This window comes from Rhamphochromis sp. 'chilingali', assembly GCF_963969265.1.
Source record: "Rhamphochromis sp. 'chilingali' genome assembly, chromosome: 12".
Lineage (NCBI taxonomy): Eukaryota > Metazoa > Chordata > Actinopteri > Cichliformes > Cichlidae > Rhamphochromis > Rhamphochromis sp. 'chilingali'.
In genome coordinates this window covers 32,014,974-32,030,926 of record NC_137939.1, presented here as the reverse complement: position 1 = coordinate 32,030,926, position 15,953 = coordinate 32,014,974, and the positions used below count along the sequence as shown (strand labels likewise).

The window sequence follows — 15,953 nt, the reverse complement described above, 5'->3', positions numbered from 1 at the left end:
TTCTAGCTTTTGTGTTTTTGGGTCTTTTTCTTTAATGTATGTTTCTTTTGAGTCCTTCCACAGTTATTTTGGCACATTCCACGTCATATTGCCATATTTTACAGGTTCCAGAGTGTATTTTTAATGACTATTATTTTAGAGCGTGTGCCAGATACAGCTAGTATTTTTACTAAAATAATTTTCACACATATCATGGAATGACTTCCTTGCCAATACGAATGTGATCGCTAAATGCTGTAGGACCGTTTCAGACCTCAGTTCTTAATTTTTTATTTTAATTTCACTGGCCTAACTGTAATTTAAAAACTACTGTTAATGAAAGAAGTGCCTGTGTATATAAATGATCATTTGTGATGTGTTGTGTAGTGCTGCTGTTTTTCCCAATAACATACCTTGGATTCAGTTCTGTGGCCACTTGTCATGGCTTAACATTGGATATCAGTGTTGCCATTTTTCTTGGCAAGTAATTTATTTGTATAAAAGGACTTCATTTGCCTTTAAGGTTTACCCTTTGCTTCTGGGTTATCAGCTATTTTAATAACAGTGCCTTGTTTTCAAAAAAAATATTGACGTGCATTTGCAATGAAGTACAATATGATTTGTTTAATTGCAAATAAATCTATAAATTCCTAAGTAATTCTGAAGTTGTGGGCCCCTCAGTTGCAGTTGTTTTATTTCATTATTTTGAGGTCATATACAGGCTGAAAGATACTTGCAAACTAAATGCAGGGTAAAGCGGATGTTTCTGTACGACAGGATGGGCATCGCTACTTAAGTGGGGAAGCGTCTTGAAATTTAGATATGCAAATTCATAAAACGAGAGAGGTTCAATGTTTTGCATAAATCGCTGGGATGAAAAAATGATGTGTATTAACTGAGTGCAGTTTTCCCAACTCTTGATCAAGCATAAATACAAGCTATCCGCCACGCATAATGTAAATTTAAGCCTATCGAAATGTGGGAGCTTTAATAAAGTTGACCAATCAGCGTTGAACAGGATATGCTGCTCGGTTGCCATAGTTACAGCAAGCAGAAACGCTACGACGGTCAGAGGTGTTGGACAGCTAGAAAGTAGCTAGCAGTATTTTTCCTCCTACTTGGGTTTTCGTTACGTTACCAAACGTTTGCTTCAACGATGCTGACCGCTCCTGCTCAGAGAGTATGTTTTGGGAGCTCACTGGAGAGGAGGCTGTTTCCTCTCCATTACGCGCCAGACCGGCTGGGAAACCAAATGTCACAACAGGGACCGCCACATGTCGGCCCGGGAAGCTATGACAACCACGAGGTTTGTGTGAGAGAGAAAGAGTCAAGGGGTACTTTCAGTAGCGGTTTTAGATACGGGCGGTTGCCCGGGGCGGCATCGTGGTGGGGGGCGGCATCACGGGCATCGGCAAAAAAAATAAAATAAATAAATGCTCGTACTCATGCTGCCCCGACGTCAGCCAACGCATATTGGGAATGGCATAGGCACCGATCGGTTTTCTGTCGCCCATTTCCTGGGAGTAAGGGCGCCCTCCGTTTGCGAGGTGCGCCTGCTGCTTGCGGCGCAGAGAGGAGAGGGCGGGGGATTCTCTGACCAGCTGCAGCAGCATCTAATAACCAACTCGCAAAATAAAACAAAATAAAAACAAACCAACAAACACGAAAACACCAGACATTATGATACAGACTTATAATTTGCACCGATGTTTTTTCGAAATTCTATAGAAAAGTGAGTGCGAGAGCCCTCGGTGCACCTGCTTGCTGCTGAAGTCAAAGTAAACTTTATTGTCATCTCCGCTACAGTCCAGTATATAGAGAGACGAGACGACGAGGCCCCAGTTACAGCAGTGCAAGTAAACAAACAATATATATAATATGTTTTGTCTGTTTGTGTGTGGGGTGGGGGTGGGGGGGGTGGGGGGGTAGAGGGAGTGTTCGCCCAGGGCGCCAAACAGGCTAGGGCCGCCACTGGGTACTTTCACAAGTTGTTTTACATATTTTTCCCCTTTCTTTCTATGCATGCAGTTTTTATGTCCACGTGACCGTTAAAGTTAATTTAGGTGATGCTTTAAAATAAGTCAGCTACAGTAAGTGCATTGAGATGCAGGCCAGCTGCGAGGTTTGATTTTTCGGCTGACTTTTGGTGAATGAATGGTATATTCAGAATAATTATTTACATACTTGTTTTGTAAAGTAGTGCTTCTAAATGTTTATTGATAGTTTGCCTTGCTCATTAACATCTGCTTCCTCTTCCTTTAACGGCTGCACCCTTTAAGTATCCATCTGACCCAATATTAATATCCTCTTCTGTCACACAGACCCTCCTCATATCCTCCTTTACTACATTCATGAAGCTGCTCTGTGGTCTTCCTGTTTTTCTCCTGTCTTGTGCTTCACATTCAACATCCTGTCTCACCTCAGCCTTGCCCCTTTTAACTTTGTTTCCACCTTCTCCAAACCACACATTGTAGCAGGTCTCACTACCACGTTGTAAACCTGCCCTTTCAACTTTGCTGCTTTCCTTCTGTTACAAATCAACCTGCTCCACCTTGCCTGCACTCTCCTCTTTACCTCTCTCTTGTATTTTCCATTAATAAACTTGCCCTTTCTATCACAGTTTGGCACCATACTTTATGACATACAGAAGACACCTGGGAGTAAGAAAGGATATAGTCTCTCTGCAAGGACTGCTGTGCGCTTTCCGCCTTGTAACAAGGTGCGTTTACACAAAGAAGTTTCCTGTTATACTGAGAGCACATTAAGAAGTGTATTAACAGCCTTACTGTATATCAGCCTAAGGGTCGTTCCACTTGGACTGTCTACAGTGGGGCAAAAAAGTATTTAGTCAGCCACCGATTGTGCAAGTTCCCCCACCTAAAATGATGACAGAGGTCAGTAATTTGCACCAGAGGTACACTTCAACTGTGAGAGACAGAATGTGAAAGAAAAATCCATGAATCCACATGGTAGGATTTGTAAAGAATTTATTCGTAAATTAGGGTGGAAAATAAGTATTTGATCACCTCAAACAAGGAAAATCTCTGGCTCTCACAGACCTGTAACGTCTTCTGTAAGAAGCTTTTCTGTCCCCCACTCGTTACCTGTATGAATGGCACCTGTTTGAACTCATCATCTGTATAAAAGACACCTGTCCACAGCCTCAAACAGTCAGACTCCAAACGCCGCCATGGCCAAGACCAAAGAGCTTTCGAAGGACACCAGGAAAAGTATTGTAGACCTGCACCAGACTGGGAAGAGTGAATCTACAATAGGCAAGCAGCTTGGTGTGAAAAAATCAACTGTGGGAGCAATCATCAGAAAATGGAAGACATACAAGACCACTGATAATCTCCCTCCATCTGGGGCTCCACGCAAGATCTCATCCCGTGGGGTCAAAATGATCATGAGAACGGTGAGCAAAGATCCCAGAACCACACGGGGGGACCTGGTGAATGACCTGCAGAGAGCTGGGACCAAAGTAACAAAGGTCACCATCAGGAACACACTACAACGGCAGGGAATCAAATCCCGCAGTGCCAGACGTGTTCCGCTGCTGAAGCCAGTGCATGTCCAGGCCCGTCTGAAGTTTGCCAGAGAGCACATGGATGATACAGCAGAGGATTGGGAGAATGTCATGTGGTCAGATGAAACCAAAGTAGAACTTTTTGGTATAAACTCAACTCGTCGTGTTTGGAGGAAGAAGAATACTGAGTTGCATCCCAAGAACACCATACCTACTGTGAAGCATGGGGGTGGAAACATCATGCTATGGGGCTGTTTTTCTGCCAAGGGGACAGGACGACTGATCCGTGTTAAGGACAGAATGAATGGGGCCATGTATCGTGAGATTTTGAGCCAAAACCTCCTTCCATCAGTGAGAACTTTGAAGATGAAACGAGGCTGGGTCTTCCAACATGACAATGATCCAAAACACACCGCCCGGGCAACAAAGGAGTGGCTCCGTAAGAAGCATTTGAAAGTCCTGGAGTGGCCTAGCCAGTCTCCAGACCTCAACCCCATAGAAAATCTGTGGCGGGAGTTGAAAGTCCGTGTTGCTCGGCGACAGCCCCAAAACATCACTGCTCTCGAGAAGATCTGCATGGAGGAATGGGCCAAAATACCAGCTACTGTGTGTGCAAACCTGGTAAAGACCTATAGTAAACGTTTGACTTCTGTTATTGCCAACAAAGGTTATGTTACAAAGTATTGAGTTGTATTTTTGTTATTGACCAAATACTTATTTTCCACCCTGATTTACGAAAAAATTCTTTACAAATCCTACCATGTGGATTCATGGATTTTTTTTTTTTTTCACATTCTGTCTCTCACAGTTGAAGTGTACCTCTGGTGCAAATTACTGACCTCTGTCATCATTTTAGGTGGGGGAACTTGCACAATCGGTGGCTGACTAAATACTTTTTTGCCCCACTGTACTTACAGCCTTCGCCTGTATTAACAATGGTCAATGCCTCCAGGACTTGAAACTAGCTCCACTGCATAAGTGTCTGAAATTTGTGTCATTTCTAAGGCCAGCAGGAGTGGTTACAAACATAAGTTGGTTTGCAAAAAGAGAAGCCTGTGAGAAAGCCACTCTACTGCTCCCTTGATTTCTTCTTTGGAAATCCTCTCATGAGTTCAGTCTTTTTTAAGGTTCAGATTTTGATATATTACGACAGTTTAGCCCAAACCTCTACATTTATTTCCATGTTGCCATGAAGTGACTATCTTAGGACATCTTCATATTGCCCAGCGGTTTCTTAAAGGTTTTTTAGTTGTTATCATGGTATTGTAATTTTTAAATATATTGGGGGTTTTTGAGGCAAAAATGATACTAGGACGATAGAATGTATAAAAGATGGAGGGAGCTTCCAGGTCTGACCTCTGTGGCTGGAAAAGGACTTCCAGTTGGATAGAAATTGGCCTTTGGCCACCTTGCTCTGCATCCTTAGTAAACACTTTCCTGTTAACTTTGGGAACTCGTGCACTAGTTTCTGATTATATTGAACAGAAGATTAAGTCAGTTTTTCAAAATAAGATCATTCCAAGAGTCAGAAAAGAGCTTAAGTTCAATTTGTGATGAGTTTGTGGTTTTACAGTTAAATCCACTCCTCGGTTATCACATCTGATATGAAAACACCAAGGTGGCAAAAATGCCCAGCTCAAGGCCTCATAAGAGGACTTCATCCAAATTTTACACCATTGATAATTAGGATGAGTGAGTAGAGTACTAATTTATCAACTGTCATTAGCAAACAGACAGGACAGGTGCTTTGCAAAGACATATACTTTGTAATTAGTGTTAAGTAACAGACTAACAGAAGACTGGAACTTTGCTCACCTAAAATTAAGTATAAACATGTTGGACAAACCATGTTTTATGGTTTTTTTTCAAATGCTTCGAAAAGGACTGAGAGGACACAAGAGGTTCAGTGATTCAGATGAGTTCCAGGATGTAAACATGCTTAAAAAATACTGTAAAGCTGGGAATTTTATCATGGAAGTATTTTATGCTTGCAATTTTCATCTTTTTTTACACAGTTAAAGTTAGCTAAAGTTGTGGGGTATGAAAGAATAAAAGTGGCCCTTCACTTAATATAAAGTTGTTGATGTGAAAATGAAATCTTTTCCTGGTTCTTAATGGGCCTTTGCTCTATGACTGTTTACATTAGCATGACTGGTCTGCTTACAGTATTGGCAATAAATCTTCATTACTCTGTCAGCTATCTGGTGAAATTAAAACCAAATTAAGTCACATAGTTAGAAGTCGCTGTATTCTACTTGTTGGGGGGGTTGTCAAAACATTTTCTGTGCAAGTATAAACCTGCTACTGGCTTTTTAATATGTAATGCTTAATACAAGATCTTTATAATCCTTCTGATCACCAGGCAGTGACCCCTTCACCGTGGCAGTACCAGCAGGATCAAAGTGGTTCTAGGGTCTCTCCTCCTGGCAAAATAGCTTTCAGCTCAAAAGCACAGAGGTTCAAAACCACACCATGTACATCTGAGAGGAGTCCAGGGTGAGACAGAGAGAAACTGACACGTGGCAGAAATGTTACGGTGCTAAACTGAGCTGACAGATGTTATTTTGTGACACAGCCCTGGGACGTATGCCCACGACAGAGTGACAAACAGGAAAGTGAGCTGGCCCATGTGCTTTGGGAGACCAGACTGGTCCAGCCTGCCTCAAATAGGCAAGAAGTCACTCAGGGTGAAGGTGAGCGAAGCAAGTTGAGAAATTTCATGGCCTTAATTTTGCTGTTACAAAAACTTAAAAGGCACAGCCAGCTTATACATAAAGACCACAGATATCTCTCTAGTATCAGAAATGTTGTCTCTCTGTAGATGTGCTGATTCTATGCACGATTACTCAGATAAACTCACTAACTGTAAGCCTGTTAGCCTTTAATTTGGTGTAATATTAGGTGTGCTCGTCACCTATACCTGTACAAAACTACATGTTGCTGCACCAAAAAAATAGTGATATACATATTTTATTTTCCTCCCACAGCTTGCCAGTGAAAAGGAGTACCTTAAACAGAGGAACAGAGTGGCCTACCTGAGTTTGTACTATTAACCCTGAAGGTCTTACATGGAAACCTATCATGACACTGGCGAAGCAAGAAGATGTCGTTTTTTGTTTTTTGTCTTTCCCCTTAAAATATAAACAAAATATGAACATGTAAGGTTTTTTTTTCTTTTTTAAAAGAAACTTAATTTCCTTTAATTACAAAATGACAGAATTCCTATGTGACCTGTATGTTACATAAAGATGTTGCTTACAAAATAATGTAGGACAGATTTTTAAACAGCTGAAAAGGTGACACTTAACACAACAAAAAAAAAAGCCATCTTCTGTGGAAGTCAGTCTGCAGTACTGGTCCCGCTGCTGAGGCAAAGCAGTCGCTGGTCTCAGCTCACGCAGCGGGTTTCAACCCCGGGCCACTTCCCCTGTGCAGGGAATCACTGACTGGACTGTTGTAAGCACCAAAGACTGGAGCAGATATGAGTCTGTTTCTTTAACTTTCGTCCCTTCTCATTTCTTCCTCCTTACTTTGGGTTTCTTGACCGGCCGGAGGTACGGATTGTCGATTACATTGTCCTCACTAGCCTTGGTGGATGGAACTACGCCGCTGGGAGGAAGCATGGAATTCTCTTTGTCAGCTCCTGGATCATCCTGAATGATGGAAATGTAAAACAATATTAGCAGTGGTATATTTGAAGGGCATTCTGGGAAACTTCTTGCTAACTGTTGGCATAGGTACCAACGTATAACTACATGGTAAATAGAAAACTTGAATCAGAGTTAAGTTAGGGTTGGATGCAACCTGTTATGATGTAGCTCTGGGTGTGGGCTTCATGCAGATGTATAAATGCCACTTTAGATGTGATTAGCTTAGCTGAACATAATGATTGCAATATGGACACACGGGTACCCTATCAACACACTGAAAGTAATTTACACAATTATGAATTCATTGAAATCAAAGTAATGAAAGTTTGATTTCCAGCATTAACCAGGATACTAATGATAAGTAATTAGAGCATGAAACATTACTTGTTTGTTTAATTTTTTGGTATGTATTAAATGAATGAAGCACGTTTCCTAGCTTCAGAAGTGCATTAGCTTTATTTTAATAGTTTAGCTGCTAGCTAATTCATCCCATTTCTAGTCACTCTGTTAAGCTGAGCTGTTCCTTGGCTGTATTTTCACATTTAAAGGGGGGCTGTTATGCACAACATTCAAAATAATCCTTATTAATCTTTTACTGGACTCTTTGTATGCCCTCCTAAATTCAAGCAAATCAATCCCCAGAAAAATCCAGCCACCTTAAATTTGGCAGCACCTCCTAAACAAACTGCAGATGGCTGGGGCTTCTGTGCTCACAGCCAGAGCTATGTGCTCTGTTAAGGATATCCACTCTTACATCTCTCTCACCATCATACAGAGCCAAGACCCTGTGAGCGAAAAAGCTCAGGCTTTTGGCTCACAGATCACCTGTGCTGAATCTTTGTTTGAAACTTCTTTAATATGAGCATCCGCCATTGTAACAGACAGGGTAGAAAATAAACAAGAAGCATTATAGGTCCAATTTAAAGGGTAAATATGAGGATGATATCAACTTTCAAGTATACATTTTCAGCATAAACAAAACTCTCCCATTTTAAAACAATTACTTTAAATTGTGTGATGTCTTGATGGCAACAGAACTCAACCAGAACATGGAAATGCACTATGACATCAAAACCCCTAGGTTGAAATTACTTCAGTTTCATAAAGCCTCTTTTTACTTCGAAATTAGCTCAAATAAATGTTCACAAAAGCTCCATTATTAAAGTTTATGGAAGGCTTGAGTAGCTTTCAGTTCCTAAGAAAATCTACTGGTTTTCTGAGAAACTTCTCCCACGTGTTTGCTAATATACTTGAGCATCTGTACTGAGACCAATATTCTCTCTGAAAATCTGATAACCCTGTGCAACTAATGGAGCTTAATACTGAAAAAAAATGACCCTGAAATTCTGTTATCACGGTAATGAAATAGATCAGATTCTCACTTAAATTTGTTCAGGCTAATCTGCAACAGATCTTTCCCTGTCACTACAGTAACAGTAAGAGAAGATCCACAAACATTTAGCGATCAGATGATTCTGTACGCCTGCCAGCAGCAGCAATTTTTTTTTCTGTTCCTTAAAATTTCAATGTGTGATACAATTTTAATTTAACAAAGATTCAGGATTTTGTGAAATATCCCAAGAAGATATTAATTTGCTTTACAATTTCTGTTTATACCATATATACTATATATATCTATGGCACACCAGGTCCCGGACATGGAGACTTACAGTAATGGCGTTTCCTGTTGTGTTCTCGCCATCAGTCTGGTCATCCTGCTCAGAGGAGTCAGTCTCCTCCAGAGCCTGCAGTTCCAGCTCTGAGGGCAGGAGGGCACTGAGATATGGGATGGTGCTCGGCTGCGCTGCAATTACTAATGACAATCACAGGAAGCAGAACTCGTGAAAATGCAGCATGCTTCATTCAGTAATCACAAGACATAATCTGGCTTTAAATAAAGATCAGCTTACTGAGAATCACTCACATGGGAAGGTAGTGATGTCATCTTTGAATAGGCTTTGAGTTTCTCCAGTCTTGGCAATGAAGCGTGTAAGTGCTCGTTCCACGTCTCTCCTCTGAGTTGCTGCTTTCTCTCTCACCACTTGGTAGTCTGACACGGGTTCTCTGAAAGTCTACAGGAAGAAAAACTCTTAAGTGGCTTACTTTTTAGCACAGTTCTACTTCTATAATACACAATCCAGCTTTCTAGGGATCTCCATGATGAAGTGGAAAAGTTCTGACTCACAGGTGTTTTGATATACGTGTGAGGGTCGGGGAATTCTGGGAAGTGGCTGGGGATGTGGGCTGGATGTGTGCGCTTCTGTCCAGCTGACAGCGCTTTGGGAGTCACAGGAGCATTTGTCACTGGAGCTGAAATTAAAAAATAAAACATTTTTCACATCTAAAACCACTGGATCAAAAGGTCTCAAGTCATTCATTTTAATACTAATAATGGAGAGCTGAGTTCCTACTTACGGGCAGTTATGACCATCCTTTGTGATCTTTTAGCATATATGGGCAAAGTATCAACATTGAAACCTTTAATGACACAAGCAGAATAAATCGAATCAGTATTGTGTTCCCTTAGCAACGTTTAATCCATATGTGTTATAGGAGGTCTTACCCATTTCAATAAGCGTGACCACTGTGTCTGACAGTGTCGGGACGCTCCTGGCTGTGTGTTCACAGTATGCTTTGGCACATCGACCTATTTCAGTAATATCTAAAAACAGAGAAAAAAGAATCAGTTCTGTAAACATGAATCAACAACCAACTGCAAATTCAAGAAACGTCTGCTCTGAAAATAGTCTACAGGGGCTCAGTTATGTCAGTTTCTCAGCTTTTTTTCACCAACTTCAACCAAAATTATTCCCATTGGTGTTTATTTAAGAAAGTAGGTTAAATGAAGTGAGGTGTACTTGCACTGGTGTTCAGATATATATTGTAAAAGTGGCACTTAAAGATTTACAGCTTTCCCAGTGGATGGTGTACACTTAAAAATCATACATACAGCTCTGCAACATCTCAGTTAGGGTTTCCACAGCTGCCTTCTCCGCACTCTCGAAGCCACTCTCAGTCAACAGGGCGCTGACAACGACCTGCAGAGTGCGACGGCGTGCCAGGAGGTAGTTTTCTGCAGGGCTAGAAGTTGCTTTACCAGCACTTCCTCGCTGGAAGTAAAATAAATGTGAATAAGGGTATACAACAGAAATACATAGACATGCTGTTGTCTTTATGAGAAAAATATATCACTATAGTCACAACACACTTGGGACTAAAGGATTCTTTAAAAGGCTAAATAAACAGACACATGGTTCCAGAATCTTTAATTGACTTACAGCTAAGGGGCACATGGACATTAGCTTTTGTAATTTGAAGTAAAACAAACAGAGAGTAATGAGCCAAGCCCTGCAAATTTACCACACAGTGTATGTTATTCCCTTTGCTTGGTAGGCACACCAATATGCCAACAATGTGCACATACACTACGGTTATGAGGGCTATTACTATAATGTTAGAAATAAATGTGACTTTTAACAAATATAGTGGCAAGGAGCCATTAAACCTACAAAATCGTCATATTTTCTACATTTCACAAACATTTCTCAAGAGTCCTTACTGAACAGACATATTAAACATTCCCAGTGCCGGTGGTGAAAGTGGGAGAATATTTGGGCTCTGGGTGATTTAAAAAGACGTTTTGTTTATCTGAATCAATTCTATAATGATTAATTTTATGTTAATATTAAAATGTATTGTTCTAATTCATCATCCAGCTCTTAGTGAGCTTAGGATGGTGGACATGTTTCTGTAAGATATATTTGTGTAATTGAGAGATTTAATTTTTGCCACTGCAGCAAGCTGCATTGTCCCTGAGGTACTAAAGCAGCTCCAAACTGCAACGCTCACTCCATTGATTACACTGGAGACCCTGCAACAGTTCTGAGTCAAAGTGATAACACATACTGCAAATGCTCACTGAACCTTCCCCAACCATGTGGACAGAAAACACGTTTAAAATCTGCTGCTGTATTTATTGGGGAAAAAAACAACAAACAAACAAACTGGACTGTCCTCAACATTTTGAATCCAGACGTAGTGGCATGGTTAGCTCATGTAAACGTCAGGGATATCAACAAAGATCAAACATTTTTTTGAATTTTCGTTTTTTTTCCGCCAGCATTTTTAGATCCAAATAGGCACGATTTATACTTTATAGGCCAAACAAAACAGACAAACATTAAAGCTGCCTAGGGGTGGTCTGACTGTTGGATTTCTTTGTATTATTGTAGGGTTTTTTGTCTATAATATAGAGCGCCTTAAGGGGGGGGGGGGGGGGGGGGGGGGGGGGGTTGCTGTGAATTGGCACTATATAAATAAAACTAAACCGTACTGAATGGTTGTGCCACTTTATTATTAATAATAAAGGTGCTACATAAATAAACTGACCTTGTTTAAAATATTATTAATAGCCATCCCTTGTAGTTAGCAGACAGATGGGAACCGCTCGAACGGTTTGTTGGTCTACCCCAAATATCGATGAAAAATACAAGAAGTGTTGCTAAACCCTTCATTCTCCCTAAATTTAGTGTTTGTGATATTGGTATAGACTCTATTTGTTCACACCTGTAATTTAGATGAGGATGTGCCCATATGTTAAGACTAAAGAACATGTGAAACGTACCTCTTCCTGTCACTGTAAGGACACAAACATTTATTCAGACAGGGTAAGCACTGACATAGATAAAGTTAACCCACCTTATAGTCTATAAAAACGTATTTCAAGCTTTCACCGGACTAAATCATATTTATTTAAAGTTGTTAAATCGAATTAGGACTTCAGTGCAGTCTGACTGTTAGCCATGCACCGTGAATCCGGCTCTACATGCTACATCCGCCTCCTCTCCGTGACCCAAAAAACATTTCTTACCGCTCCCGCATTCAGAGGGCCTCCCGACGCCACCGCAGGATCCGCCATCTGCAGTTATTGGAAATCTCCTCGTTGTTTTGAGCAGATTTATATTTGTATCTCTCCGAACACCGTTTAGCCGCCGTTGGTAAACACGGCACGACTGTATGACGTTATTTCCGCCGTATCACGATCGTATCACACACGTTGTTTGTCTGTCGCCCCCGAGTGTTCATCTGTAAAATTACACCTGCTTCAACTTGCTTCTAATTTGTGAAAATCCTCTGCTGTAAAATTAATATAGCAGGCTTTTAGTTATTTGTAATACAAAATAAGTACTTGGAAAAAGGTATTTGTGATACTTTTTAAAATATATTTTCCAGTCATAGTTCTAAAATTATTGCATTAAATGAAGAAAAATGAGATTAAAAGATCAGTTGCATCTTTTTAGTTACATTTTCTCTCTTTTTGCTAATTATAACATGAGGTCTGCTCTTTGAAGTAACCTACCCCACAGATTATATTAAAGTCATGGTCTGAGACAATTGTTTGGAGAAAAAAATATATTTTTATTAGGGTGCAAAACAAATTTAATCACACACATTCCACTTTTACATCACATCTATCACATCACATTCACAAATATCTGCTGCCCAGCAGCCAACGTTACTGTAACCCGCAGTCTTCACTGTATCTCATCTCATTTTTTACCCAGTCAACAGGAGCAAACTGCACATTTAACCAATTTTTGAAATAATGAATGGGCCATTTCCGCACAATGACTTGATTTACCAACATTACCATCATCTCTAGTGTCCATTTATGTGAAGAGGAGAAAGTTTCTTTAAGAAGCATGTAAGCGGTTGGCTGAGCTTCTCCGCCTTGAAGTCAAAAGATATTTGGCTTTTTCCTCGGGCATTACTGTATCCACCACATCAGCAACTTCACTATCAGCAGAGGCAGTGTGTGGCTTCAGCACCTGCTTCTTCTCCTTCTTCTTCAGGATGATAAGCTCTGCTGGTTCATCCTCCTCAGTATCTCTCTCCACAAAGGGCAGGAAAGCCATCTCTACCAGTCCCCCGACCATGCCAAGCATTGCCAGAGTAGAGCCGAGCATGTAGATCTTCAGCATGCTCCGGCTGGGCCTCTGTGTCAGCATTTCTTTAGCAAATGGGATGATCTCGCCAAAGTTTTCCATATTGTGTTGTCGATGAGTCTGTTAAAAGAAAAGGAACAATTGTAACCAGATATTCTGTAAAGAGAACAAAGATTTACTCCTGACAACTAATCCATTTAATTAAAATGCAAAAATTCTACTATCCACAAAAAAAGAGAATAATACTTACGTCGAAGCACACGCACAAACTCTCTTATTCTCTTTTTCTGTGCGTTCTGAGTAATCAGGCTTTGCAGGCAGAGGCAAAGGCAGAGCCTGCATATTTAAACCCAAGCAGGGCCAGGTTAACGCCCACACTGGGGACACAATGCATATTCATGAGGCCACTTGTACTCCAATTGTTTTGTTGGAGATTAGAACTTGTTTGGGTAAAAGGGCAGACACATCCAATCCCTGTATGTGATGAAATGCATGTGATGTGACATGTTGCCTGAACTCTGCATGTGCAGTTCATGCAGTAAACATTATATTGTTCTGACAGTAAGTAATGCTTTGCAACATTAGTTGGTACTCATTAACTTCTTCAAGCACACACAGGCACTGTTTAAGAAAAGTTAAAAATAAATAAATAAAGGATGTTAACATTCAGACAGTTAACATGTTACGGACCACTGAACAACAACAGTCCTGGGTTTGTGCTTTGTTACCATGCATATTGATCTTTATCAGGAGAGCTTCATTAGTGTCCAATAAGAGTATGCTAGGCTGTGGAAAGCCAGCCCCATTTATTGGTTAATAGTTATTGTCTGACAACAGTATTGGTTACACATGGAATACCCCCTATTGAACAGCAATAGATAAGCCTCATTAGAAGATAAGGGTCAATAGAATCCCCCAAATCATGCTGTCCTGAGCTGCTCTGCTCCTGTACCTAAATCTGTCCAAAATGCTGACAGTACATGCGTGTGTACGTGTCTCAAACTCTCTGCACTTTGAACCAGTTCCCTGCTGCACGAGAGAAGAGTAGCGAGTTGGGAAATGTGTCTGATCTTTGTCACAGAGACATCATCACTGAGTGAAAATGACAACCACACATTGCTTCAACATCTGTACACCAGATGAATCATGCTTAACATTTTATCCAGTTTGACTTTTAGCTGTGCTGGTAGTGACCAAATAAGTTACACTTATTATTAGTTTTGTAACTGTCACATTGCATATTAATATAATTCTCTAAGTAAAATGCAGCAGTTATACAGATTACTCATGACATTACATTAAAGTAATGTCTCAACTCTGTATATTTTTATATATTTTATTAATTGTTTACTCTATTTAATTTGTAAACTATGTGTACACACACACACACACACACACACACACACACACACACACACACACACACACACACACACACACGTAGAAAAATATTTAGTATACACATCCAGAAATGCATATACTATTATATATTGTACATATATTTATTAGTTTCAGATGTAGCCATTCTTGTATTTTGCACAACTCTGTTGCTTGTGAAGCTCGCACACAAGAATTTCACTCACATGTGCTGTACCAATGTACCTGCACATGTGATGTGACAATAAAAGTGATTTGATTTGATTTGATAAAGCATTATTTTTTCAGTACTTTGAGATTTTGAACTGAAAATGGAGGTGAAGATTCTATGTAAAGAATTTCATACTAATACATCAGGTCAGAGTAAAATACAGGAGAAAATGCTAAAAAGTATCCACACTGATTCCACTCTTCATAGCTAATCCAGGGACAACCTTTCACCCCGTTTGTCCACTTTTGGATTGCAGAGTTGCCTAAAATATTGCAGGTAATAACGCAATAATTACGCAGTCGATAATGTTCCTCTTTGAGCAACTCAGCTCTGGGCATTTATGTTTGCCTCTGCTGGGAAAATGTTGAGACTGTTTGGAGACCTTTGCTCCATTTTTTTGTCACTTCTGCTTGAAATGAACAGTCTGTCTCTATTCTGGACTTCACCAAGGCACCATGCTGTGGTTGAGGGGGAAGTTTTATGACAAATGTGGATGTGAAAACTCTTTCAACAGGAGCTAAGGGGAGAAGGAGTTTAGATCCACAGTATTTAAAATGTTTATATGTGAAAGGAAAATTACACACACAGTGACTTTTTTATATCAGAGATTTTAATAGTGAGTGTTTTACCTGTAACACAGTGTTTGCAGGAAATTCATAAATGGGGTGAAATGAATAATAATCTAAAGCACCCTTTAAGTCAACATACATTTCTCAGCTTTTGACTCCTATTCACATCTTATAATAAAAGCTGTTTAAACCTGGTCACAAAGACATGTTTTGTATCTGTTGGCTTACTTGGCTTAATTTACTCCGTCTGGAACGTGCTGTTCTAAGTACGCTGCTCCTTGTAATCCTGACTGTGCTGGAAAGGCTGAAGTACAGAAGTGCAGCCTGCTAATTGGCTTGCTGGTTAGATTAACTGAGGTTACCAGCTCAGGTTAAATGAGTCCCAAATATGGTGTATTTATATTAGGGTGATGCTTAATAACATGCAAGTTTGCAGAAAGTTGCAGAAATTAACAAGAAGAAGAAAAAATCTATTATTAGAAAGTAAACACGTCTGAACAAAGCCTGTTCAAACTGTAGCCGGAGTTTCCTGTTGCCTACCTGGCAGGGATCCAGTGTGGCCTTCTGCTGCTGTAGCCCATCAGCTTCAGGATTCAATGTGGTGCTAAATGTGCTAAAAAGGATCAGTATTTTGTAAAATATGCAGACCAACTCATCTGGCACAAGCAACAATGCTACGTTCAAAGTAACTTACTG

The 15,953-nt window shown here is 40.2% G+C and overlaps 3 protein-coding genes across 4 annotated transcripts; 1 reads left to right on the top strand and 2 right to left on the bottom strand.

The window, feature by feature from the left end:
* Positions 1 to 762: 762 nt before the first annotated feature.
* Positions 763 to 6,654, top strand: LOC308407384 (ciliary microtubule-associated protein 3). Of its 2 annotated transcripts, XM_080898975.1 has the most exons (5): positions 784 to 1,285; positions 2,600 to 2,698; positions 5,868 to 6,001; positions 6,081 to 6,198; positions 6,493 to 6,654. In XM_080898975.1, exons 1-5 carry the CDS (start codon positions 1,136 to 1,138, stop codon positions 6,556 to 6,558), a joined length of 567 nt encoding a protein of 188 aa, XP_080755101.1. In that variant the 5' UTR covers positions 784 to 1,135; the 3' UTR covers positions 6,559 to 6,654. The 2 variants fall into 2 exon arrangements, with proteins under 2 accessions (XP_080755102.1, XP_080755101.1); XM_080898976.1 differs by lacking the exon at positions 2,600 to 2,698 and having other exon boundaries at positions 763 to 1,285.
* A 56-nt stretch (positions 6,655 to 6,710) lies between these two features.
* Positions 6,711 to 12,177, bottom strand: taf8 (TAF8 RNA polymerase II, TATA box binding protein (TBP)-associated factor). The gene is made up of 8 exons (XM_080898974.1): positions 12,026 to 12,177; positions 10,106 to 10,265; positions 9,719 to 9,817; positions 9,571 to 9,633; positions 9,341 to 9,465; positions 9,080 to 9,227; positions 8,826 to 8,968; positions 6,711 to 7,158 (listed from the first exon to the last, which is right to left on the bottom strand). The coding sequence occupies exons 1-8, from the start codon at positions 12,071 to 12,073 to the stop codon at positions 7,018 to 7,020; spliced, it is 927 nt and encodes a 308-aa protein (XP_080755100.1). The 5' UTR covers positions 12,074 to 12,177; the 3' UTR covers positions 6,711 to 7,017.
* Positions 12,178 to 12,558: 381 nt separating this feature from the next.
* On the bottom strand, positions 12,559 to 13,410 carry g0s2 (G0/G1 switch 2). The gene is made up of 2 exons (XM_080899116.1): positions 13,351 to 13,410; positions 12,559 to 13,220 (listed from the first exon to the last, which is right to left on the bottom strand). The coding sequence occupies exon 2, from the start codon at positions 13,200 to 13,202 to the stop codon at positions 12,849 to 12,851; it is 354 nt and encodes a 117-aa protein (XP_080755242.1). The 5' UTR covers positions 13,203 to 13,220; positions 13,351 to 13,410; the 3' UTR covers positions 12,559 to 12,848.
* Positions 13,411 to 15,953: the final 2,543 nt, after the last annotated feature.